The sequence below is a fragment of the Macrotis lagotis genome, chromosome 2, assembly GCF_037893015.1.
Source record: "Macrotis lagotis isolate mMagLag1 chromosome 2, bilby.v1.9.chrom.fasta, whole genome shotgun sequence".
NCBI lineage: Eukaryota > Metazoa > Chordata > Mammalia > Peramelemorphia > Peramelidae > Macrotis > Macrotis lagotis.
In genome coordinates, this window is record NC_133659.1 from 325,916,620 (window position 1) to 325,943,558 (window position 26,939).

At 42.3% G+C, this 26,939-nt stretch overlaps 1 protein-coding gene across 1 annotated transcript in view; it reads left to right on the forward strand.

Moving 5' to 3' along the window:
• Positions 1–14,112, forward strand: part of TIMP3 (TIMP metallopeptidase inhibitor 3) — a 66,432-nt gene extending 52,320 nt beyond the window's left edge. Inside the window, exons 3-5 of the mRNA XM_074226784.1 lie at positions 8,361–8,472; positions 9,080–9,201; positions 9,980–14,112. Coding sequence (XP_074082885.1) covers positions 8,361–8,472; positions 9,080–9,201; positions 9,980–10,177 — 432 coding nt within the window. The 3' untranslated portion in view covers positions 10,178–14,112. The remainder of the gene's footprint in view (positions 1–8,360; positions 8,473–9,079; positions 9,202–9,979) is intronic.
• The last annotated feature ends 12,827 nt before the right edge of the window (positions 14,113–26,939 follow it).

Here is a 26,939-nt window from a genome sequence, read left to right on the forward strand (position 1 = left end):
CAGCTATTACAAAGGAAAACAAAAGCTTTGGCCCTTCTCTTCCACGGTCTATGTACTTAGCACATTGCAAAGCTTCCTTGAATTGTTGTTTTAAAAATTATTTTTAACGGTCATCAATAAATTTTTGAGTTACAATTCTCCCCCTCCCATGCAGTGAGAAGGCAAACAATATATCAATCCTACAGATGATATCATGTAAAACCTATTTCCATATAAGCCATGTTTTAAGAAAAAATCAAGAAAATGAAGATTTAACTTCGAGGTGCAATCAGTGGGGCCCACCCCCTGGAGGTGGGTGGGATTTTTCATCCTGAGGTTTTTAGAGTTGCCTTAGATCATTGTCTTGATTGGAATAGGTAAGGTCTGCTTTTCAGTGTTTTTCTGCTGATTGATTCATTTCGTCGAACTGGGAGTTGCCACTATTGGCTGACTTTGTTGGACAGCTAGGAGTTTCCTAAGGGGCAAGATCTCTGTCTTATTTCCCTTTACAGCATGGACCTCGATTGGCTAAATGAGCCAACACATATAAAAGACTTTGAGGTTTGCAAAGAACTATTATTATTAGTGTTATTATAAATATACGTATGTACATATGTCGACATATGTAGGTCAATCTTGTTCTTTCTGATTTCATCATGGTATGGAGCTCTCAACATAAAATTCCCCTCTTCTTTTCCAAATCAGCAACTTCTCTGCAATTTGTAATCATCGAGAGGTTAGGTAACTTTGTGGCCACAACCAATGATGAAGAAATGAGCTTCTTGAACCCATCCATTCCTCCATACTGGCATTTCTTCATACCTACATGGAAAGGAGGTTCACAGGGGGCTGGGGAATGAATGAGACAAGAGTTGACTAAATCTTGAAAGGTTTTGCTTTGGAAGGGTGGAGCCATTCTCAGAAGGACTTCTTTCTCTGCATTGGGTCTTGGCCAATGCCCCATTGTCATAAGCAGTTGAATGGGGACACCTCTGGAATGCATGCCTCCCCTTATGTTCAGATTTCATGGAACTCTCCTTCAAATATTATTTTTTTGAATTTCTGGACATACCCATTGACCTTGTTATGTAATATTAAAAATTTGCCCTGGCTTGCTTCCCTTGGCCCCCAGCCCTGTCTTGAGACTAGTTTATATCTTTGTAGAAGGCGGCAGTGATGAGGGTGTGCCGGTGAAGGGGGGTAGTGGGGGCCAGTTGGGAAACAACAGGCCGAGAGCTCCACTTTCCCCCCCACCCCCAAAGTCTTTGGCAGTGGCATAGCAAATCTGAAATGGATTAGACAAAGCAGGGGTCAAATGCCTGCTCCATCACAACCTCCTTTTCTTTTTCTTTTTTAGGTTTTTGCAAGGCAATGGGGTTAAGTGGCTTGCCCAAGGCCACACAGCTAGGTAATTATTAAGTGTCTGAGGCCAGATTTGAACTCAGGCACTCCTGACTCCAGTGCCGGTGCTCCATCCACTGTGCCACCTAGCTGCCCCACAACCTCCTTTTTTAGGACGTGCTCCTGAGCCAGTGGCAGAGCTATCCGAAAGAGAACTGGGATGCAGCTCCCCTAGGACCAGAGTGGTCACACAGCCTTCCCAGGGACATGACGTACCCTTCCCTAGTTTGTTCAACTTGGAAATGAAGGGCTCTGGACTGGGACTAGAAATTTAGACTTCCTTTTTCCACCCAAATAAAACTGAAAATGGAAGTGAGCTGCTCGTCGAGTAAATCTGAGCAGTAACAGAAAGAACCCATAGGAAGGCCCTCGTGCTTTGGGTAAGTCTTCCCTGAAAAGCCTCAAGTCTGAGATTCTTGGGTGTAAACTTTTAGAGTCTGGCCCAATGACTGGCACCCTGTTGGTGTTTCAGAAATATCACGGATGAATATACCTGTATCACTTTGGAAAAGCTACCATAAAAAGGAAAAAAATATTGGGGGGAGGCAGCTAGGTGGCAAAGTAGATAGAGCACTAGCTCTGGAGTCAGAAAAACCCGAATTCAAATGTGACCTCAAACACTTAATATTTACTTAACTGTGTGACCTTGGGCAAGTCACTTAACCCTATTACAATAATCAAAAAAAAAAAAAGAAAGAAATTTTAGGGGAGCTAAGGGAAAACCGGCACTATAAAAACACTCTTGGTGGAGCTACCAACTGGTCTAGCTATAATGGAATTATGCCCAGAAAGTACTAAATTGATTCATGACTGTGTGGACATAATACTCATACTGTCTCATCTGTCAAAAAACTAGAGCAAGGAGTTCTTAATCTATGTTTCCTGGACCCTTTGGGATGATGTCTCTGGAGTCCTTCTCAGAGAAAGGTTTTTAAATGCATGAAACAAATACATAGGCTTACAAAGGAAACCAATTCTCTTGAAATATATTTAGCAGGGCAGCAATGTGGAGTCAGGAGGACCTGAGTTCAAATGTGACCTCAGAGATGTACTATGTGATTCTGGACAAATCACTTATCTCTGATTGCCTTCCCCTTCAGACTCTCCCCTGAACCCTTGTAGTTAATTAAAATGATTTTTAAAAAAGTTCACAGAAATATCAGGTCTGAGAGTATTGGACTTCCATCCCATGTTAACTTGAGACTTTGGTCAACTTACTTTATTTTTTTACCTCAGTTTCCTCATCTGTAAAAGAGGTAAGACCTTGTACCTCAGAGGGTTGTAATGAGATAACTTAAGTTTTGGTTGTCTGGACTTATGATTTTATAGACATGGGGAACTCCTTCCATTGCAGGTAGCCACTTGTTGGGCATCAGATAGCTTCAGAGAGTTGCTTAGAGACTATGTGACTTGGCCAGGGTCATACATTAGTATATGTGTAGAGCAAGACTCAAATCTAGGTCCTTGGGGGTTTGAGACCAGCTCTCTCTCTCTACCATTCTAGGATTCTTCTCAATGCGTGTGGAGATATTTTGTATCTGTTAGAATCCTATATTATTATTCTTGCATTTAGACTTGTGAGTTCCTCTGTGTAAGGGACTCTGAATGGAAGCCCCCTGTCACTAATAGAAGTCTATATGCCATTTGCAAGCTCTTAGCTGATGTTGGGGTGACAGTATGGGTCAGGAGTCTTTTAGCTTGGGCATTCTTCACTGGAAGACTGGTCTTCTCCCACAATTGCCACAGACTGGGGTTTTTAATCCTTCTAGCCCTTTCTCGGAGACTTCTCACAACGGGGTTTTTCTCTGTCCTCAAATTGGAGAAAGCAGGCAACTCAATTTGGAACCAACAGAGAAAGGAAATCTGTCTTCTTCTTCCTCTTCCTCATCCTGTTTCCACCTGCTCTTCTGAGTTATTTCATCATCATCATTTAAAGAGCACGAGATAATTTGGTATTAGCTGACCTAGAAACATCCAGTGTCTGAATGACTGTGGGTAAGCCTCTTCCCTCCCACCCCAATCTGAAAATGAGTGGATGGGCTTGGATGACCTCTGAGGTCTCTCCTAGCACTAAATCTAGGCCTTGGGTTTGAGGTCTTTGCTTGTTTTTGCCACTCACTAGCCTTCAACTTGAATGCCCTCTCTGGGCCTCAGTTTCCCTATTTGCAAAATGAAGGGAATAGCTTTAGTGACCTCTAAGATCCCTTCTGGTATTAATAGGGAGTGAACAGACTTTGGCTCTGGCCCACTCACCAGTCACTTAGCACTTCCTCTGTGACATCTTGCCAAGCATATATCAGAAAAAATTTATTGTAGAGAGGGGAAAGACAGGTCCCTCGTGTGTGTTGGCAGGAACTCGGGGCCAGTCTGCAATCGCTTTGTTCTCTTGGACCATTGAGTGCCCCAGAGTCAGCCAAGGTCATGGGGGGGGCTTCCTCCCCAAAAGATGGAATGGCCACTTTTCTGTTTCTGTTAGGGGAGTGGTCTTGATATGTCCCTAAGTGGAAACTCCATGAACCCCAGTCTTCTGGGCTGATTTTGAATTTGGGGGCTGGGGCTTTTTAAATCTACCTCTCCAACTTGCCACAGTTGCCTAATTTGTAAAATCGAAGCATCGGCCTAGACGGCCTCTGAAGTCTCTTTCGGCTCCAGATCTAACCCTAAGTCACTTAACCTCCCCCGGTCTCTGTTTCTTCAACTGTAAAATTGGCTTAGGCTTAGATGGTCTGGGAGGCGCCTTCCCACTCTAAATCAATGACCATAAATGTCTGTAATCAGACAGTATCCTGGAAAGGGCAGAAGATGTCTAAGAGGCAAGGGTCAAGAATCTGGGGGAGTAAGATTGACCATGAAACCCAACCTGCAGATGAATTGTGTCTAAATCCTGAGGCTTCCTGGGGCAGGTGAGAGTGATGGCTGCCAGGAGGTGTAGCCCTAATCTGCCCGTGCCTTTATCTCTCCCGGCAAGACCGTGAGAAAGTGGTCCCCTTGGCCGGGAACTGTTGTTCTTGTTCTCTGGAAAAGTCTCTTGGGCCTTTGGTTGTGGGAGGGACTGCACATGTGGGAGGGAGGGAGGCACGTGTTGGACAATGTGTCCAGCCTGGACCATGGGGCTGTCCCAAGGAGCAGGTCTGACTCATGCATCTCACCCTGACCTTGGGCAGGAAGGCTCCCTGGTCTAATCTGTTTGGCTTTAGTGGTGCAAGCTTCCTTCCTTCAACCCTCTCTTCTAGCAAATACAGAATGGAGAAGGGGGATGGGTGGGGGTGAATTGCTTTTGAAGCATGGACTCATGGCCTTCCTCCTGGGGAGCCCTCCCCAGAGGTCAAGGATTTACCCTACCTTGGACCTCATATCTATACTGTCATTGGATGCTCCAAGAACAAACCTTGGTCTGTCCCTTCACCTCTCAGGACCCTTGTTGGGAGGTTTCCTGTAAATACGAACCCTTGGAAGGGCAGAGTCTTTTCTATCTCTCTGAATAAAGTCCAAGTTTTTATTTTTTGGTCTTTGTAACACCACTATCTTGTTGGACCTGAAAAGCATATGAAATGATTTTTATTTCTAGCATGATTCAATGCATCTCTCTCTCTCTGTCTAGACATTTATCGAATGTCCATCTCTTCCCAGCCTTTTTGAGTCTGTCAAGACCACCACTGGACCTCCCAATCACTCAAGATCATCCTTACCCCACTTTTCTAGTTTCCCTCAAATCATCCTCCTTCCTTTTCTCTACTTACAGAGCCAATATCTGGCTTAGAATTTTCTCTTTTCTCACCTGGACTATTGCAGTCAGCTCCTCCCTTTCCCCCTCAACCTCTAGTCTTCTCTCCTGTCTAAACATTGAATTTATAATACCTTTGGGTTTATAAAGCACTTTCCTGTGAGGGAGGTTGAATAAACATTCTTATTGTCATTCATCTGGACAGATGAAGAAACTGAGGCTCAAGAAATTCAGTTGAGTTCAACAGTACATGTCTTATTGTCAGCCACTGTACATGTGAAAAGACTCTAAGCTCCTTGAGGGCCATTATCATTGAGTGCTTTGACTTGTCCTAGGTCCTACAGCTTAAGTCGATGACCCAGGACTCCAGTCAGTTGTTTGCAATACAGATTCATTATTTTTTTCCCCTCTAATGCTTTCTCTAATGGAAATGAGTTGCCAGGGTTTGCCTACATTTCCTAGGGGTAGAGAAGGGTTAAGGGGGGGGGGGGGCTGAAGCCTAAAGCTCTTGCCCCCCACCCCAGCTTGAGTGGATTGGCTGTACTTCCCTGGTAGGTCTCTGGACCCTCTATCAAGGTCAGCCACCCTCCAGCCCACTTGCTGGCACTGAACCCACAACTGCAGACAGAGAGGGGAGCATGAAGCTGCTTTTGATGAGACACCCATGAGGTGATGTCTGGTTTGTATTAATTAGCATAAGCAAATGAATAACTCTTGCCAGAAAATCCGGAATAGAGATGTTTCCCTGTTATAAACAACAGTTCACTGGAGACCACCATGGGTCATAATGGGAGAGGCCCTGATGGGAAGGGGATTGGACAACACCCACACGCCCTCCTCAGCTCACCCATGAACAAAGTGGGACCAAGCCTGGGGAACTTGGCCTCTTGTGGACTCATGTCCTCCTTCCCTCTGCCCCTCCGTGGATTTGAACTGGGGTTCATTAGAGAGGTGAAAAGTAGTTTCTTGTCTGGACTGGATGAGTCAAACTGAGGAGGATTAGGTGCAGGAGGAAGAAGGACCCATCTCTATGAGCATCTGTCATTTCCTACCTGTGTGACCTTCAAAAGGTGTTCAACCCTCTGGGCCACCATCTCCTCATCTGTAAAATGGAAAGGCTACACTTGAAGGTCCTTTCAGATCTAAACTCTGAGATCCTGCCACTATCTCAGAGTTGTACCCTCTCTGCAATCTCACTTAGAGTTAAAGGTGAGGCTCTGTCTAGTTTCTGGAGATAACTGAAGACAGGGAAGAAGAGTCACACACATTGGGAAGAATGGGATGACCTAGATTTGGAACCTAACTCCAATTGCTTGCTACTTGGGCAAGGCCCTTTGTCTTTTGGGGTCTCGGTTTTCTCCTTTATAAAGTGAGAAGACTGGACTCGAAACTCAGAGGTCCCCTTCCAACTCTCTTGCACTATAAGCTTTTGATCTCCATGCATCTCCAAGATTAGAAGGTTCTCTAATGTTTACTTTATAATCTGGGTCATTGAATAGTGGGTGGAGGAGATGGTATTCTCCAAATTCTGCCCTCTGGGACAGCAAAGAACAAATGTTATCTCTCATCAATGTAACAACAGCCTTTCAAATTTTCAAATAGTGAGCTAACCCAGTTCCTTCAACTGATATTCCTGTGGCACTTTCCCTTTGGGTTGCCCCCAGAATACATTACCTTCTGTTGAATCTGCCTCTACCGTGTCAGCTCCTGAGAGTTACCAATGTAATGGTTCAACCTTGAAAGTTAGCAATGTTCCATGAGGCATCAGGTGTGATAGGAATTTGACAAACCTAGCTGTTCCTCCCTCTTCTCTCTTTTGGATTACTCTGGGAATGTTTTCCCCAAGGGGAGTTGAGAAACATGGCTGCTGTGGAAAGGTGCTTGTGGTTGTTTAACCTCAAACTTGGGGAGGGGTCCATGGTCAAAGTGGCCCAGGTAAGGCATCTTTTTAGTAGGCTGGATGGAAGAATGAAAGAGGGTTTGTTAAGTTCTTACTAAATGAGGATTCCCAATCATAGGGCCTCAGAGCCTCATCTCACCTAACCAGACCTAAACAAGAATACCCTTGATGTGCCAGCCATCACCCAGTCTGCATCCCCTGGTGATGGGGAGTTCAGTATCTACCCACTTCTGGACAGCTCACATTGTTTAAGATGCTTTTCCTAACCTTAAACTGAAATTTGCTTCTCTGCTATTTCTATTCATTGCTTCAAATTGTATCTTCTAGAACAGCCAAGAGAAAAAAGACTAACCCTCATGCATCTATATAGTTGAGGAGAACTTTCATAGCCTCCTTTGTCTAGCTCTTTGCCCAATTAAAAATTCCTCCTTTCCTTCTTGCATCCCATTTTCTTAAGGTCCCCTTCACCAACCAGGCCGCCAGCACCCTTCCTAAAATGGGGAGCCTGCTTTCTCAGTCAAAAGCTTTGCAGAAAACCACAGCTCAAGGAAGTCTCACACTATTCTGGGGAAGGGTGGGGCAGACAATACACAAATAACTAGATACCCACAAGCTCCACATAGAGTAAAGGCAAGGTAACTTCAGAGGGAAAGGGTTGTTAATTAGACAAATCCAGAAATGGCATTAATGCACAAACAGAAGATAATGATATGACTTGTTTAAAATTGTTTTAAACATGGAATCTAGTATTGAACCCAGTATTTCAGATGTAGCTCAGTTTCCAAATCTGTAAAATGAAGGGATTGGCCAACCAAAGGGCCCTTGTGTGGGGAGACATAATCCTATGGGGTCTTATTAGGGCTTCCTTTGAGGCAGCCCATCAACCCTTTGATCCTACTGTTGATTTACTGAGTAGGGCATCAGGGAACAAGGAAAACCACCTATTTTAACACGGGTGAAACAAGGGGACTGATTTTTGGGGTTCTGGGTTAGGAGAGAAATGAGGCAGATTAATTAATTAGAGGAAAAAAGCTTCATCTTTCTTTGCAAAGATGGGGACTATGGGTGGGGAAATACTACAGATGCTGTCAGACTCAGGATGTTGGTCAGTTTTGCTAAATTACCCTTTTCTCTCTCTTTTGTGATTACAAGGGATAGATCTTAAGGGGGATGGGAGACATATTTGGAAATGAGGGAGATTTATATAAAACAAAAAAGGCAATAGTTTTTTTAACCTAATAAATTATCATCCATCTTCATTCCCACCCCACTCCCCAAAGCTTTCTGTTTTTATCCCACATCCTCCTGCTAGAATGCCTGGCATCTAATAAAGCCCCTTCTTTTCTTTCCCCACAGATGTACAGGGGCTTCAGCAAGATGCCCCATGTGCAATATATCCACACAGAAGCATCTGAGAGCCTTTGTGGGTTGAAGTTGGAAGTCAACAAATACCAGTATCTGTTGACAGGTAAAGAGCCCCCCTTCAGTAGGGGTGATTGTCACCCCTAGAGCACAAGGGTCTGCCAAGGGCCACCTTGGCTTGTTACTGTGTCTGCAATGGGAAGAGAAGGAAGTATAACTGGGGACTGAACTCCACCATTCAGCAAGGCTTACAGAATATCCCCTCTCCATGAGCCCCTAGCAATGCAGACCAGTAGAGAAGGGTTTGGACCAAGGAAGCCTTGAATTTGAATCTTAATACTGAACAATCACCCTCTTTGGTCTTCTTATCTATGAAAGGAAGACTCCCCCACCCTCTAATGCTAACTGTATGGTCCTGTAGAGGTCATGGGTTGTTGATATTGGTAAGGCTACTTTGTTCAATGTTCTCATTTTCAGTGAGGAAACAGCCCCGGAGATAAGTGATTAAGCCCTAGCAGCATTTCCTCTTAGACTATAAGATTCAGTTTTTGGTTCTGTATCTCCAAAGTCACAAAGTAAGGCCTTAATAATTGCTTGGTGATTGAAGGCCATCAACCAGGTCCCAAAGACTAGATCTTCACCCCATCACTCCCTGCCCTTCTTAGCTCAACAGCCAACAGAAAGGTGACCCTCTTTTCTTCCTTCTCTCCCAGGTCGTGTATACGATGGTAAGATGTACACGGGCCTGTGTAACTTTGTGGAGAGGTGGGACCGCCTCACCCTCTCTCAGCGCAAGGGGCTCAATTATCGCTACCACCTGGGCTGCAACTGTAAGGTAAGATGGTGGGGGCAGGGGAGGGGGTGGTGATAGGGAAACTTGGATTGAATCTTGCCTCTCTCTCTTCCTCACTTACCTAGATAGTATTGGGTAACCTCTACATCTTGGTTTCTTCAGGTGTGCAATAAATGTCTTAGACTAGGTGGGACTCTAGGTCCTTTATAGCTCTTACTCCCTGGACCTCACTTTCCATATCTAATACTACAAGGGGAGATGGTGAAAAATTATAACCCTGTTTTACAGATGAGGTAGTAGAAGAGATCCAACCTTTTCATTTGACCTCTAGAGGTCCAGTTTAGAGTTGGTTCTTGTCTTATTTATAAGACCAAAATGGCATCACTATGTTTGAATGCTCGACTCCAGGTTGGGCACCACTGGTCCATGTGAACACCTGGTCTGGGTACTCTAAATTCACACATCACATTTCCTTTGAGCTACTCCCATTCTGCCTTCCCCACGGAGCGCGGCCCCCTCACCGATGAGACTAAAATTCCAGGTCTCCTCTTTTGATTTCTTAATCATGTGTATTTGATTCGTAATTCTACTCAAATTCAGAGCCAGGGCTACCATTTCTTATCAAGATAACCCAGTGATCCTTCCCTATACCCCTTTTGGAAGCCAAGTGTCATAATGGTTGAGAAGACCTGGATTCAGACCCACCCAATGACATTACCACTCTCAGCCTCAGTTTCCTCACTTGTAAAATGGTTGGATTCAGGGATCTCCAAGGTTCCTTCCAGTGACTCACCTGTTCCACCGTTTCCTCTAATTCCAGATCAAGTCCTGTTACTACCTGCCCTGCTTTGTGACTTCCAAGAACGAGTGTCTCTGGACGGACATGCTCTCCAACTTTGGCTACCCCGGGTACCAGTCGAAGCACTATGCCTGTATCCGGCAGAAGGGGGGCTACTGCAGCTGGTACAGGGGCTGGGCGCCTCCGGACAAAACGATCATCAATGCCACCGATCCCTGAGCTGCCATTCCTCCCCTTCCCCCTTCCCTCCCTCTTCCGGCTGAGCTTCCCTCGGACACTAACTCTTACCAGATGATGACAATGAAATTAGTGCCAGTTTTCTTGCAAATTTAGCACTTGGAACACTTAAAAGGAAAAGCCTATGCCGTCATACTGAGTTTATTTTTAATCACATTTCCCTCCCCTCCCCCCTTCTTTTTGGCTTTGACATCACCCGTTTCCACCTGGGAAAATCTCTGATGGCTTGCCAGAAATGAACAAGGAGAGCAAACTTCTTTTATCAGCGTCTATATAATCTATATTTTTTTAGGAAAACAAAAATCTAAAAACTATCCCAGTTGGGCATTGTAATCCCCTCTGACCCTTCCCTTACTCCTTCCCAGTGCACAAATGATAAACAGACAAGGCATTTTCTGAAGGGAGAAGGGTGATAGGATGGGCCAAGACCATCAACGAAACCAATCCCAAGGCCTATGGGAATAGCAGTCCATGAGGAGATGGGATTGGATCCCCCCAATGGCCTCTTGGAACTCTTGCCTGCATGTATGATGGAGAGCGTGCAAGTCTGTGTGGACCCTGTTCCTTGCCCCTAACTTGGGGTGCTCTTCTTAGACTCTCCATGGAGATTCAGAAGGAGTGCCCTGCCTCTTATAGCAGACCAGGTGAAAGACTGAGACCCCCTCTGTCCCCTAAGAAGTGCTCCTAGAAACCCTGTGGTCTTTGTTGGCAGGGAGCTTGCCATGTACATTCAAGAACTATATACACCCAACTCTTAGCTAGAGGCCTTTAGAATGTTGCTTAGAGAACATCATTACCAAATTAGCTTTCAGCTCAAAGAGGGAGGGGGGCGGATTATTTAGGTGCACATATACCTATAACCACACAGAGGTATAAGCTAAGTTTTTACAGAACACAAAATTACATTCAATGCTGTTGAAATCCTCTTTCTCCCTGCCTTTTTTGTTTAAAGATGAAAAAAACCTTGACATTCCAAGTTGTTGGCTTTTTGATGTTAAAATTTTCAACTCCTGAGTACTCCAGGGCAGGAGTCCTGATATTTAGAACCCTTCCTCTCCCCTCTAAGGGAGGGTGGCTGGGGCAGGGAGATGGGAGAGGTTGAGATGGAGTGAGTAGATAGGGGAGAAAATGAAATTTGCCTCTATTCCCCCAATGGAACGTCCATCCTCTCACTGCTTCTAGAAATGGTTGGATTGTAGAATCATCTCCTTTCCCAACTTACCATTGCCGGACCCATGGCCTAAAGTGGGCTTCTTCTCTGTCCCCACAGCATAGCAAGTGGTGTTAGAGGTTGATTTTGCTGTTGACTGGAGGGCTTTTTGTTGTCTTGATTTTTTTTTAAAGAAAAACTATAATATAAATTCTCTTATTAAATAAAATTATTTTAAGTTTTAATGTTGATAAATAGGAGATACTGAGAAAATGGTTGATGATGTGCATTTTAAAGAGTTTTGGGGTGGTGACATTTAACACAAGTTTTTCTTTCTTTTTTTAATTACAGTTATTTATCAAACATGATTTTGAACCCTCAGTTCATTCCACTTTAGGAAATAGAGCTGCTCTGCTTTTTGGTTTTGTATTTTAAATCACTGGCATGATACTTCTGGGTGTACATACACACGCAAACCCAACTCCCTAAAAAAGACATTTGAAATAACCCCAGTTTATGAACATCCTCTGTCCTCAGTACCATTATTCTGCCTTTCAGTCTTTCTGACCTGGAGAGCATCAAACAGATGAGATGGTGACCATACTGTTAAATGATGGGCCATGCCCATGAATGACTAAGGCTAGCCAGTCAGTGCTTCTTGTTACCTCAGTCTAGAGTATTTAGCCTTTTTGTAGCCCCCACCCCAGGCTGGCGTATTGGATATCCTGACCCCCAGGTTCCTTGAGACACAGGTGTTACCTTCTTTGGAAGATAGCTAATTATGCTGGCCACTGGCCATTTTGGGCAATCTTCAGAGTCACCTTTGGGTAATGGAGAGACTTAAACCAAGACCTCAAAAAAAAGGCAAATGATTAATGGTCTCTAGGGAAGACAGAAGGGATGGTAAGGGAGACTCTATATCTCTCTCTACCAGCTTCAGACCAAGACAGAGACAATGGGGTTTTGGTAAAAAAAACAAAAAACAAAAGAAAAGAAGTCTCATGTGATGTCCAAGGGTGATTACCGAGCTTACTATAAGCTACAACTTTGTTGAATATACCTACCTGTTCACTTAATGTTTAATTCAAAGTCATTTTATGGAGCTGAGACATCTCAGTACTTCAAATTATTGTTCATTTTTTGTTTTGTTTTGCTAAGTTCTGTGTTGTACGTAGGTTGTAATATCGGCACAATTTTTTTAAAAAAGCAAAATTAGACTCTTCCCCTCCCCCCATGCCACCAAATTTTATTAATATTTTGAAAAGTAAAACATTTGATGCATAGACAAACCAGACTGGTAAAATGAGGATGATCAGAGAGCAAATAACTCTGCTCCATTGAGAGATGTGCCATTTGACTTGGGCATTGGATGGCAAGAGTTTTCTTGGTGGAAAAGAGTGGAGAGAGAACAAGCTGGGCCAAGAGAAAACAAATTGCCTAATTGATGAAAACATGAAAGGAAGACTTGTCCTATGGATGTAAAAATAAATTTTTAGAAGGAGGACGAGGGCTGGCTCTGGATTGAGCATTTTTCCTTTGACCATCCAAGTCTGGCATCAGAAGTTTGTTGGCTGACCTAGCCTTCTCTTTCACTCCCACCTTCCCGTTAGCAATATCCATATTCCCAGGGTCCTGATAGACCAGGAATTTGATTTCAGAGGTAGTCACCCTACTTGGCCAGGTGATGCCTTTTTCCCTCATTCTTTACACTAAACCCTGATCATGGTGGCACTGGAGATATCAGTTCAAGATCCCCATGAGCTCACCTTGGTCCCTTACCATGATTCTTAAGAAAGAACAAATAGGGCCAGGGGAGGGGAGCTAGACACCAACAGCCAATTGGAAATAGACTTCCCAACAGACTCAAGAGTCTTGCCTCTTTGGAATGATTTGACTTCGGATTGTAACATGACAGTGGTGGCTCAAATCTGTCATCTCTTAACATCCCTACTTTCTCTCCACCCAATGCATGTACCATCAGCTTTGGCAGCGGTGGTGGAAAGGAAGAGTCTGTTATCATAGGGTAGTGCCTAAGAGTTTCACCGCTGGCTACATCTTTAAAAAAAAAAAACAAAAAAGACCAAGGTCATTGAAAGGGAGAGAGAAAAGGCACTGTATGCATGGTTTTGGCCAAAAGAAAGACAAAATGATGGGGGAGGTTGAGCAGATATAGCATTTAGATCTGGAAGGCATCATGAAGGTCATCTCATTCAACCCTATCTCCTTTTATATAGATGGGGAAACTGAGGCCTAGGAAAGTTGAGTAATTTTTTCAAGGTTAAACAAGTAATAAATGACAAAGCAGGAATCTGCACCCAGGCCCTCTGATGCTGAATTCAGCCCTATTTCTGCTACCCAGACATCAGTAGCTTTTAACTTAAATTCCCCCCCTCTTCCCCCTTGGCCAAAAGAAAGAACATGAGATGGAAGGAACAGATTCTCTCGCACTGAACAAGCCCTCAGAGAATGACCTGAAACGAGACCTTGTGGCTGGTGGCACCCACAGGCATCTCAACTGTCTTCGATCCTTCTATGTAGCCAGTCTGCCATCCTCATGTTATGGGAGGGAAAACCACCAGGAGAAAACCTTGTCTGGAAGGAATATATTTGTCGCTAAATTTTGTAGCACTGTTTACAGTTTTCCTCCATGTTATTTATGAATTTTATATTCCGTGAATGTATATTGTCTTGTAAGGTGGCATAATGTTCACTTTTTATAGTGTGTCCTTTATTCTAAATAGTAAAGTGGTTTTATCTCTATCACAAATACTATCTGGTCTCCCGTTTGTGTTGTGTGTGTGCATGTCTGTGCATTCGTTCTCAAATTCCTTGGAACCTAGACAATGGAGGCCTTAGGAATTGAACTGCTATTGTCCAGAGAAGTGATTTTGCAGAGCAGAGCGGCAAACACACAGGGATTGTCTGAACCTCCTCTAATCTGTGCTGAGGCAGACACCATCTGGGGAAAAATCACAACCCTCCTTGAGAAGTGGAGACCATGGCAAAGGGTATTCCATAAAACCCTGGCTGCATGTTCAGTTGTAAACATGATCCTATAAATCTGTCAAAGGCCTGTAATCTTATCCTTTCAGATGGAAAGTCCCTCAACTGATACAGCTCACAATCCATCTGTAATTTCCAATCTTAGCAAATTACTTAGCACTCAGCACATGCCCATGGTCATGGAACTAATAAGGATCCAAGGTGGGACTCAAGTGGAAGGAGCTCTCAACTCGGATAAAAATGACAGCTCTAACACTTATTCCATGGAGTTCAGTGTCCATTCTTCCTATCTTTTGCAGTTGCCCTACATTTGAGCAATTCACTGGGTTTTCTCAATTTTCCGCATTTGTAAGACAAGGGGATTTGTAAGATGGCCTCTCTCTAGCTTCTTACAGTCCTAAGTCTATGGTAATAGGAATACAATTGAACATTCTATCATCTATGCCCATGTTGTTTCTTGTGATTGCATCCAGGCCGAGACATCATTCTAGCTCAAAGCAGCAATAAAAAAGTCACATTCTCATAATATTAATCCATGTATGACAAATGGGTAAAAAAGAGAACTCTACAGAAATCTAGAATAAACACACATCACTTTACCAAGTAATAATGAAAGCTGATTACACATACATGCCACTGAATTTGTCAAATGTAAATGAAAACGACTTATCACCAGATGGAGCCTATTAAATAGTTATGGTACAAGAAAGGAATCAAAAGGCCCTCCATGAGTGATGCCCATGTGAACTCAGCCAATAGTATTTTGACAAGCATCAAAGGCTGTATATACAGAGGAATTTATTGTGGTAATTCAGGACCAAGCTATTTGCCATCAGAAACTACAGATGTGTTGTCCTTATGGAGCTCAGACCCAGTAACCAATGCAGCTTATGACAGGAAAGGGGGAAGATGGTGGAACCCATTATTTTTCAGCTTTGTAAACTTAGCATCTACTGAAAACCAGGCACAATTTGATCTGGCGGCTAAAATCATATATCAGAGGTTCAGTCTTTCATAACAGATTAACTGATAGCAAAACTCCATACTTTAAGTACAGATTTTAAGATACACTGGAGAATCCAATCAATAAACTTATGGAATCAGACCATATATAACATACACCAAACTATTATTCATAATCACCCCCAAAATAAATTTGATTCATTAAAAACCTCAAGAACAACATTTTAAAAGATGTTACCCTCCCAAATACTCATGCCAAACTGCATGAAATGAGGAGCTTTTGCAATATAGAGACCTGGCCAAGGAGATCATAATCATACAAAAACAAACTCTCATCATCATGTTGGATTCAAGCCAAGGTGCAAACCTACAGAGGAGGACCTTAGATGGAATACTTTTATTCAACTACAAAACCCCCAGTATTTTATCTATGTGTTCAACAGTCCACAGAATATCAAATATGAAGACTATCGATAGCAGGACTTGAGTCAAGGTCTCTCTGACATTCAATAAAATGATGAATAATAAATAACTTGATGGGCACCAGGGTGGTGCAGTGGATAGAGCACTTAGAATCAGGAAGACTCATTTTCATGAGTCCAAATGCAGCCTTATGCAACCCACTAGTTGTGTGACCCTGGATGAGTCAGTTTACCTATTTGTCTCAGTTTCCTTATCTGTAAAGTGATCTGGAGAAGGAAATGGCAAATCACTCCAGTACCTTTGCCAAGAAAACCCCAGATGGGAAAAACAATAGCCAGACCTGACTGAAATGGCTGAACAACAAAATCGTTTGCAGAAAATTAAGTAAAAAATAAAAAGAATAAGAGTATAGCAACTTGCCAAGAGCTTTCTGTGTGAACTCCATTGGGTAATGATCTCAATAAAATAACCCAGTTCGGAAGACTTCTCCAACATTTTGCTTGGGGTCACCCTGGGGAAAAGTCACTTAAGTCAAGTCTCTGAATTACAGAGCAGGTTATCTTCACTGGAAGAAAGAGTTCCTTCCTTTGGAAACTCCCTACTCTAATGAGCCAATCCCAGCTCCCATTCATAATAAAAATAGATTGTATTTCTAAAGGACTTTCGGGGTTGCAAACCACTTCAGAGGTATTATCTCACTGGATCCTCACAAGAACCCTATTAGCTAATGCTATTCTAATTCTCATTTTACAGATGAATGTACTGAGGCAGATAGAGATTTCCTTCATAGAGGAAGAGACTTTCCCAAGCATTTGAACTTGGGTCTTCCTGATTCTATGTCCGGTGCTCAATTCACTTTGCCTATAACTTCTTTGGGGAAAAAATCTGATGTTGAGATCGATCCATTTATAAGAATAGAAACCAGTTCTACATTGCAATATTAGGCATTCTAATGGTAACTTTTTAAGTCGGTCATCCAGCCAGAGAGCTAAGAATTGCTGGATCCCTATCTGTGATATGGAACAACCCCAATGATTAGATCATATACACAATAAGCCTTAAGCTACCAGACCTGGTCACAAATCCTAGGTCTTTCATATTATTCTTGAGTTCTTCTTAATGTATCAGTGGAATCCATTGGGGAAGAAAGAACCAGTGTCTTCCTTTTACGTTTCATTGATATATAAAACACAAATGGTTGTGTACTTTAAATACCAAAAGAGTAATATTCTCTCCTCATCACTCATTACAAGTCTGTACCCACAGTTTAATGTTTGGTCTCAGACTCATATAATTTTTCCCTGTTGAGAACCCTGATCCGAAGAAATGGCTGCCTGTGTTTATCACTTGACCTGCCCTATGGCATTTAACCCAAAGAGATCATTATTTTCTGGGGAAAAGTGAGAACTCACCCCACATGACTTCACAACACTTCTTTAGCGTCAGAGGGTCAGAAGGTGCAAGAGAATGTTTTCTCGTGCATTCCCTTGTCTCTTCAAACCTCCTCCCCTTGGTCTCCATTGTTCCATGAACAAAATGGCGTTATCCATCTACGCTAGGTAAGTTCAGCGAGTTCCCAAAGAGCCTTGTAGACTGACTCCTGAGTCAAACGACGATTTGAACAAATCAATTGTACTCACCATTTGCTTGTGATTGGGGGAAAAAATGCTTGTCCTACAAGTCGAAACTTCTCTGGGGCCACTGAATTGAAGATCTTAAGGAGAAGATCTGGGAAGACAAAGAAAAAGAGAGAGAGAGCATGGTAAGGGTTCTAAATGTGGAGGTTCTCATAGGTTCTTAGGTCTCACACTGGAAAGGACCTCAGAGACCATCATTTTACAGATGATAGAAATGAGACCCTGGAGGTTAGATGACTTGCTTAGGGGCCTACAGGTAGAAAACCTCAAAGGTAGACTTTGAACGGAGGTCTTCTGATTCCAGTTATTTTGAAGTCCCCCCCGCCCAAGTGTGACTTCAAATAAGCTCAGTCTCTCTTCCAATATCCTTCAGGCTGCCTCTAATAACTACCTACAGGATAAACTCCTAGAATTCAAAACCTTTTGCAGTCTACTTCCTTCTCCTATCTTTACTTAAATTTTTTTTAACAAGGCAATGGGTTTAGTGACTTGCCCAAGGTCACACAGCTCAGGTCCTCCAGACTCCAGGGCTGGAGCTCTATCCACTAGGCAACTTAGCTGCACCCCCCTCTACTTATTAACATCTAGCAAACCCATAACCCTAGATTGAATTGCTCATCATCAGAAGTTTTCCCCTTGAGCCAGGATAATCTTTTTTAAAAAATGTATTAATAAAAATAATTTTTTAAAAATTTAATTAAAAATTGAGTTTCAAATGATCTTTTCCCCCTCTCCCCAAGCCACTGAGGAGTGAAGCAATACTATATTAATTATACATGTAAAATCATGCAAAACATCTCAATATAGTTTTCTCTCTCTCTGTTAAATTTGTACTCATTCCCAACTCCCCAGGCTTTGACCGCAGGATCCTAGAATCTCAGATTTAGAGCCGGAAGTTATCTTAGAGATCTCATCTATTGTCTTCATTGACACAGGTGGAAATTGAGTCCCAGAGAAGAGAAATGGTGCAAGTAGTGAATACCAAAGATGGAATCTAAACCTAAGAATTTTGCTTCCAAATCCAGGGTGCTCTTCTCCAACACAAGAGCCTACAAAGCTTTCACTGAGATCAAAGTAGGGCATGCCTCTCTTACATATAGAAATTGGTCGATTCCCTTGCCGTATTCTCTGACCCCTAATTTAGCTCCATTCCTCCCTTCTTTGAAATTCTTTCATCAGGACTGTAACAATGGTATTGCTCTCCTCCAAATCCGAATGGAAATATGGAAATCTTTCAGATTCATTATAACAATGTCAGTGCAAGACAGGAAGCTTAGAAAACTTTTAGTCAACCTTTTCATTTTACAGAGAGGAAAACGGAGTCCCATGGTGGTTAAGTGCCTTGCCCAATAGGTCATACAAGTAATGATTTTTAAAAATAGAGCAACCCATCTGTTTCAACCTTCAACCAAACAAAACACATAAGGGAAAAAAATTGAAAACTAAATAAATTATACTCCTTAAATTGTTTTGCATAAAAGGATTTTTAGAGACCAGTTAGTCCAACCCTTCATTTTAGACAAGGATATCGATATGTAGAAAAGTGAAACGCTTGGGGTTACCCAACAGTTCGGTGGATTAATAACTGAATGAATACCAAAAGGCACAGTTGTTCAACTCTGTGGTCTCATCACTAACATGAACAGCAACTATCAGTAATTGCCATATTAAAAATGAAAATATCTTATTATGCTGAAAATTATTTTGATCTCAAAGGGTCTCAGGGTCACCCAGAATTCCCTGAACCATACTTTGAGAACCACAGCCATTGAGTAGGAAGTCCTGAAATGACTTTGTAGATATTAATCTCATGATAAAACTCATGTTGTTGCTTATGTATCACTTTTCATTATAAGTGTAATTGAAATATTTCTTACATGAGCCTGTGATATATACTTTAAATTTAAAATTTTTTCCAATTACATATAAACACAATTTTTAATTTGTCTTTTAAAAATGAGTTCCCAATTCTCTCCCTTACTCCCATCTCTACTCATTGAGAAGACAATTTGAAACATATTATACATGTGGAGGCATGCAAAACATACTTCCAAATTGGTCATGTTCTGAAAGAAAACACAGACCAAAATAAAAATCTAAAAAAGTTTTAAAAAATGTTTGCTTCAATCTGCATTCAGACTTTATCTGGAGGTGGATAGCCTTTTTCTTCATAGGTGCTTTGGAATGACCTTGGATCATTTTATTGATCAGAATAGCTAAGTCATTAATGAGTATTAGTGATACACACTTGGTTTGATTTTCAAATCTTGATTCTTAATCCTTCTCAAATTTGTGGACATACTTGCTACTTTCCTCCCTTATTGGGATCATTCGTATAAATCTATGTAGATAGATAGATAGACAGATGATTAGATTTCTGTTCTTAAGAGCCTCCCTGTCTTTTAGGCCCCATAATAGAGAACATGGATGGCAGGATTCGGTTCATCTGTAGCTAGGATATGAAATGGAATTCTGTTCTAGTGATTCCTTGATCCTAGAATTCTGGACCTTAACTCCTGTGAATTACTTCAGACTTGGTTTGGTTTGGATATGACTTGTTTGAGCAATGGCAACTTCTTCTGGTCTTGTGATCTAACCTTCCAGCTCTCCAACTTGGCTTCCATTGGAAATATCACCAACTCCTGCTTCTGGAAGTTCCAAAATTTGTTTTCCTAGCAATAAATTTAGTTTATTCGCTCTACAAAGAAGCCTTCAACCTTCTTCCCAAGTTGTCTTCTTAGTATATTCAATTTTAAAGCTCACTTCCCCCCCCCCCCCCAGTGCAGGACTATGTCCTGGAGCAGATCATTTTCCAGTTTTCTGGACATTTTTTTTCTTATTTCTTTTTGGTGTCTCAGGAACCATGAATTTTGTTTGCTGACGGCTCATAAATATCTTTTCACTGGACATTTTTGAAACTTTTTTCTAAAGTCTTGGAAACACATCTGTGTGTGCTCAACATTATTTTCATTAGTAATTATGATGATAAAGTCCCCTTCTCCCTGTTTCCCATCACCTTCATTTTAATCTACTATTTCCTCCTTATTGGGAAGAATTGTGTTCAGAAAAGTAACCCCAACATTCCTCTGCTCTCTCATAACTAGCTACACATAACCATAGATGTGTGGGCCAAATTATGATCATCAAATTATATGTAAAGGGGAGGGTAACCTAATTGAATCAGCACAAAGCAAATAAGAAGATACAAGATTAGAATAAATCCCAATTAATTATAGGTTTATACCAGGTGTTCTTACAGTTTTTGGATTACAGACCCTTCTGACAGTCTGGTGAAACCGATGTACCTCTTCACAGAATAATGTTTTTGATAGCTTAAAACAAAATCCATAGGATTACAACAAACACAAAGGTTAGTGAAAATAAAGATATAATGATTGTTTCCCCTCCAAGTCCAGCGCCCCATGAAATCTGTCCACAGATCCCTTGAGGGTCCATGGACTCCAGATTAAGAGCTCCAGATTAAGCCTAAGTGTGAAAAGTTCTAGAATGAATGGAGCGACTGTTGTGCAGGATTTGCCTTCAGATTTACTTAGGGAACTTGGTTATGACCTAGGAGTATGTAAGACATCCAACTAGTTTATAACAAAAACAATTCCTTTCAATATAGATAGATAGAGATATAGAAGCAATTACAGAATCATAGGAAATCATTCCAAGAGGAAGTGATTGGGGATGGGGGGAGGAGAAAGAGGTAGGAAGAGAGGTCTTGGCTTAGGTCCCTTTCCCTTCCCATGATTTTGGTAGAGTACTTTGGATTTCCCATTGAAGGCATCCCTGGATCAGCTCAGGGCAGAGTCGGCTTTGGAAGTTAAGATTAGACCACACATAGACTCAAAGCTCCACAAGGTAGCCAGCCACACTCAAGGAAACTTTTATGAACAACCCCCAAGGGTTGGCAAAGGACTTCTAGGAAATGGGAATTTTCTCTTTGGTCACATTTACTCCCTAAGCTTGAGGACTCTATATACTGAAGGAGTGTGTCACAGACTTTTTTATGGGGGGGAATGCTTTGTATCAACTGCTCACATGGTACCCCTTCTGAGGTTGTGTTCAGTTTGGTGGCCAGGACAGTGAAGAGCTTGGAGCTCACATTATATGAAAATGATTAATAATAATAATAATAATAATAATAAGGAGGAGGAGGAAGAGGGAGAGGATGATAAGGTACCATTTATATGGCACTTTAAAACAATCTTATTTAATCCTCAAAACAACTCTAGGAATTAAGTACAAATCTCCTTTTTACAGGTGAGGAAATAGAGGTAGACAGGCTAAGTGACTTGGCCAGGGTCACAAAGCCAGTAAGTCTCTGAGGCTAAATTTGGACCCAATTCCTCCTAATGACCTGAAATCCTGACTTCAGATCCTGTTCTCTGTACACTGTACCATGGAACTATTTAGAGTCCAAAGTCTTTTAATTATTTAGACATTGTTATCTTCAAGTGTTTAAGGGATTATTATAGGAAAGAGGGATTAGCTTTGTTTCATTTGGCCTCAGGGGGGCGGATCTAGGAGAGCAAGTCAGAGAGAGGGTGATTTTGACTCCAATTAGGCAGGAAAAGTCCTAACCTTGAGAGCCATCCCTGAATGCAATAGACTTCCCTGTGAGGCAGTCAACTCCCTATCACCAAGGGTCTTCATTTTGAGCCCTATCGATCACCTGTTGGAAGACATAATAGAGATCGTCCCTTTCCTGTATGGGTGGGACTAGATGATCCTCTTAACTAGGGGACTGAGTAGGGCATATACTAAAGAAAGCTGGGTGGCACAGTAGATAGGAGTCAGGGAGACCAGAGTTCAAATGTGATCTTAGCCACCTCCTAGTTGTGTGATCCTGGGCAAGTCATTTCACCCCATTTGCCTCAGTTTCCTCATCTATTAAATGAACTAGAGAAATAATTGGCAACTCACATCTTTGTCAAGAAAATTCCAAACAGGGTCAGACACAAAGGACCAGTGGGAGAGCCCCATTTTCTATATCTGAAAATGGGGTTGATTCCAGTCAAAGGATGGAGTCCATGGGTCTCAGGTGAGTTGGAGGTCACATATTCATAGTTTTCTGACCTCCAACGGCCACAGCATTAGAAAACACTCTTCCTTGGCATGCACCCTCCTAATCCTGTCATGGGACTAAAGCTTCCACCACTTCCTCAGGTTTGGCTTTCCTCCTAGACTGGCTTCCTCCCAGCCTGGGCTGTAGGTCTGGGGCCCTGAAGGCATAATACATATTTCTAAACAAATGGGGGGAGGGAAGAAGGCCAGGGCAGGGTGGAAGGAGACTCTTAGGATGGCATATTAGAGTTGGGAGGAATCTCAGAGACTCACCTAGTCAGCCCCCTTCCATTTGCAGTTGAACAAAGGGAGGTCCAGAGAATATGCTGACATTGGTAGTAAGACACAGAAAGTGGATGTGAACCCAGTGCTCTGGTTCCAACTACTCCCAGAAGAAAAGTGAGACATGGATAATAATACTCCAGTGGTATATATCAAAGAACCCAATGGGTGTCTATGCTGTCAAAACCCTTCAGGTAGAATTTCAAAATAGCTTGTTAACTATTTGATGTAATATTTGATGTAATTTGATGTAATAGAGGTTGGATTTGGCACTGAGGAGACCTGTGCCCAAGGGCTCGCTCTGAATTATCCAGATTTTGTAACCCTGGGCAAGTAATTTCACCTCTAATGCCCCAAGTAGCTCAAGTTATCTCTTTATATAACTGTAAATTGTGGCAGGTCCAGATATGCCTGGGGAGAGTGAGTTCTTCCCTGAGAGCCCCCCTAAATTGATGAACTCACAGGACAAAACCCACCCACCCCTGCTCCACATCAGATCTCTGACATGGGGAACGGGAAGGGGGGAGTTAACTTGGCCTTCAGCTAACCCAGAAACCAAGGCAAGGGCAATCGAATCCTGGGTGAGCAAACCTCTCAAAGGACCATTTTTATCCACCCAATGGGAAACTAAGAAAGAGGCTATTGGCATTAGGAACATGGGGGCCACAGCTTCCTAAGGGGTTGTGACACCCCCAATCCCAGAAGAGATTCAAGGACAAGAGCACATGGGAACTTCCATTCATACTTTACATTTTATTAAAACTCAACTGTTTGCATGTTGGCTTCTCAATTTGAGTGTAAGCTCCTTGAAGTCAGGGACTGGTTTTATTTCTTCCTTTGCATCCCAGTGTTTGGTAACCATAAGCACTTATTTTATTTTTATTTTTTTAAGTTTTTTGCAAGGCAATGGGGTTAAGTGGCTTGCCCAAGGCCACACAGTCAGGTAATTATTAAGTGTCTGAGGCTGGATTTGAACTCGGGTCCTTCTGACTCCAGTCAATGCTCTATCCTAGCTGCTCCAGCCATAAACATTTTTTTTTAGGTTTTTGCAAGGCAAATGGGGTTTAAGTAGCTTGCCCAAGGCCACACAGCTAGGTAATTATTAAATGTCTGAGATCAGATTTGAACCCAGGTCCTCCTGACTCCAGGGCCAGTGCTTTATCCACTACGCCACCTAGCTGCCCCTATCCATAAGCATTTAATAAACACTTGTTGACTGGGAAAAAGCAGGGCATGCTCCAAGTTAGACCCCTAGAGAATGAAAAGGAATGTAGATGGAGTCAAGCCCGAGTTTGTGGAGCGAACAAATCCAAAGGTTTAGCCAGATGGGAGACAGAAGATGGAATCTATAGTCCATTTAAGATGGGAGTCAAGAATTCTGAGTTCAAATTATGCCTCAGAGATTTACTTGCTAGGTGACCCTAAGCAAGTCACTTAACTTGAGTTTCCTTATGTATAAAAGCAAGGGGCTGTTCTCTGTTACTTCCATGATAAAGGAACTTCTCTGCAATAGCTTCTTGGTTAGTTCTCTACCTCTTCCATGGGCCCGTCTCCCCACTAATTCAGGAAGCAGCCTAGTCATTCCCCCCCTTTTGGATAGCACTAACCTGGAAGAGTTTTCCTTATATGGAACCAAAATCTACCTCTTTTCCAAGTCTTCTCACCACTCCTAGTTTTGTCCTTTCAGACTAAGGAGGACAGGATTATCTCTCCTTCACCTGAGAGACCTTGGAATATTTGAAACCAGTTCTTACATCCCACTGTTTCATACGTTCAAAAAAATGTTCAGAGTTTGCCAGAGGGTGGGCAGTTTTGACCTTCTCCACATTCCTTTCAGCAGGCCCGGAAGCTAGGGAACCTTCCTCTCTCTCTCTTATTTTCAGTCTATTGAAATATTTACTTCTCAGAGTCAGTTCAGCCCTCAGTGATCATAGGAATCACTTTAGCACATACCTGAATTCCTTCCAAACTGATAAAACCCAGCAAGACTGGATGCTCAAATGGGTTTTCTGGATCAGTGGGTTGTTAAGAGAAGCTTTGACAGGTTGGATCTTTGCGGGGTGGGCCTTCATTGTTTAAATATTTTAAAGCTATGGCCTTGTGGAGGAGAGTGGTCTTCCTGCTGATGGTCCCAAGCAACAAAATTCTCTGCCTATTCTTAGAATAACTTTAAAACTACTACTTATGGGGGCAGCTAGGTGGTACAGTAGATAGAACACCGGCCTTGGAGGCAGGAGGACCTGAGTTCAAATCCGGCCTCAGACACTTAATAATGACCTAGCTGTGTGGCCTTGGGCAAGCCACTTAACCCCATTGCCTTGCAAAAACCTAAAATAAACAAAACAAACAAAAAAAATACTACCACTTATCCAATCCATATTATCTCTAGGTGACACCAAGGGATACTGAGGCTTCCAGAAGCCAGAGTCAGTGGTCGGGATCTGTTTGGAGTAATGGTGGCTAACTTTTATGCATTATAAACCTCTACTTCTACTGCTCTCTAATTAGAGACCTTGAGAATAGGGACCTTATATATTTCTTGTCTCTTGGTATCTTATGTTGCTTGGTAAATAGTAAGGGATTAATAAATGCCTCTTTATTTCTTTCCAAGCTAGTACCTAGCAGCACATCAGCTCTTGAGAGAGGATGGGTAAGGGAATTCGTTTTCACTGACAGATGAGATAATGTGATTTGTATTAATCACATGAATTAATTGGTGGTATAATCGAGAGAAAAGGGACCTGGAGTCAGGAAGAACCAAGTCAGATCCAGCCTTTGGTATCTATATGCCCTGGGCAAGTCACTTGCCTTCTGTTTGCCTCAGTTTCCTCATCTGTAAAATGGGAATAATTATAGTATCTACCTCCTCCCATGGTTGCTGTGAGGATCAAACGAGTAATGTTTGTAAAGTTCTTAGCACAGGGCCTAATATATCATAGGCGCTAGATAGATGTTGATTATTATGATTCAATCACGGCTTGCATGCAGGTCTTCTGACTCCATATGCAGTGACTTCCCTATTAAATCTGATTGCAACAACAACAAAAAATTCAGTAGGTGTCTATGCATCGGTAAAACTTAATTACCAGGTTAATTAATTGTAAACATGTAACATTGACGGTCTACTTCAGCCATGAGACCTACTTGCCATTTCCCTGCCAGCATCTATACCACTGTCTCTGCCTATTGCTCTGGGATAAAGTCACATGTTTAAGGCTGAAAGGGTTCTTGAAATACATTGAGGACAACCCCCCTCTTTACAGATGAGGAAACTCAGACTCCGTTAGACAGCTACTTGCATGGTAATCAGAGCAATATGTCAAGGCTTCTATAAGGTTGTGAATGGACTGCCCAGCAAACCAGCTCCCTAACACAAAAAACCTGTCTTCTCTAACCACCACTTTTCACTGGCCTAGGAATCAGGAGGACCATCAAATCGACTTCAGACACTTACTACTTTGTAACTACATGACCTTGGGCACATCACTTAACTCTGATTGCCTCGCATCTAGGGGCATCTCCAGTCATCCTGATTCATATCTGGCCACTGGGCCCAGGTGGCTCTGGAGGGGAGAGTAAGGCTGGGGACTTAGTGCAGCCCCCCCTCCCACTCCAATCCAATTCATGTGCTTGTCATGGCATCACCTCCCTGATAGTTTGGTCTTCCTCAGAACAAAGGACAAATACCATCATCGTCGTCATCATCATCATCTATGCTATTTCTCTCTATTAGAATAGAAGCTCCTTGAGGGCAGGGATTATCTTATTTTTTGTATTTGTTATCCATGGTGCACAACACCTGTTATAAATGAATAGTTAATACATGTTTTTTTTTTTGTTCATTCATTTGTTCTGCTGTCGAAGGGATGTCTTAAGCCTGGAAAGATTTCCACAAACTTATGCAAAGAGCAGAGAGTAGAACCAGAGAACACTGTACACAGTAACAGTAACTTTGTGTGGTGGATCTCCTATTCACAATATGATGATGATGATCCAAGACAATTTCAAGGACTCGTAATCAAAAATTCTATTTTCCTCTAGAGAGAAAAAACTGGCCTCTGAATACAGATTGCAGCATGCAATATTTCTCATTCCTTCCTTTTTTTTGTTTTCTTTCACAAAATGATGAATATGGAAGTGTTTTACATGATTACACATGTAAAACATATCACATTGTCAACTGCCTCAGGGAGAAAGGAGAGGAAGAAGGAAA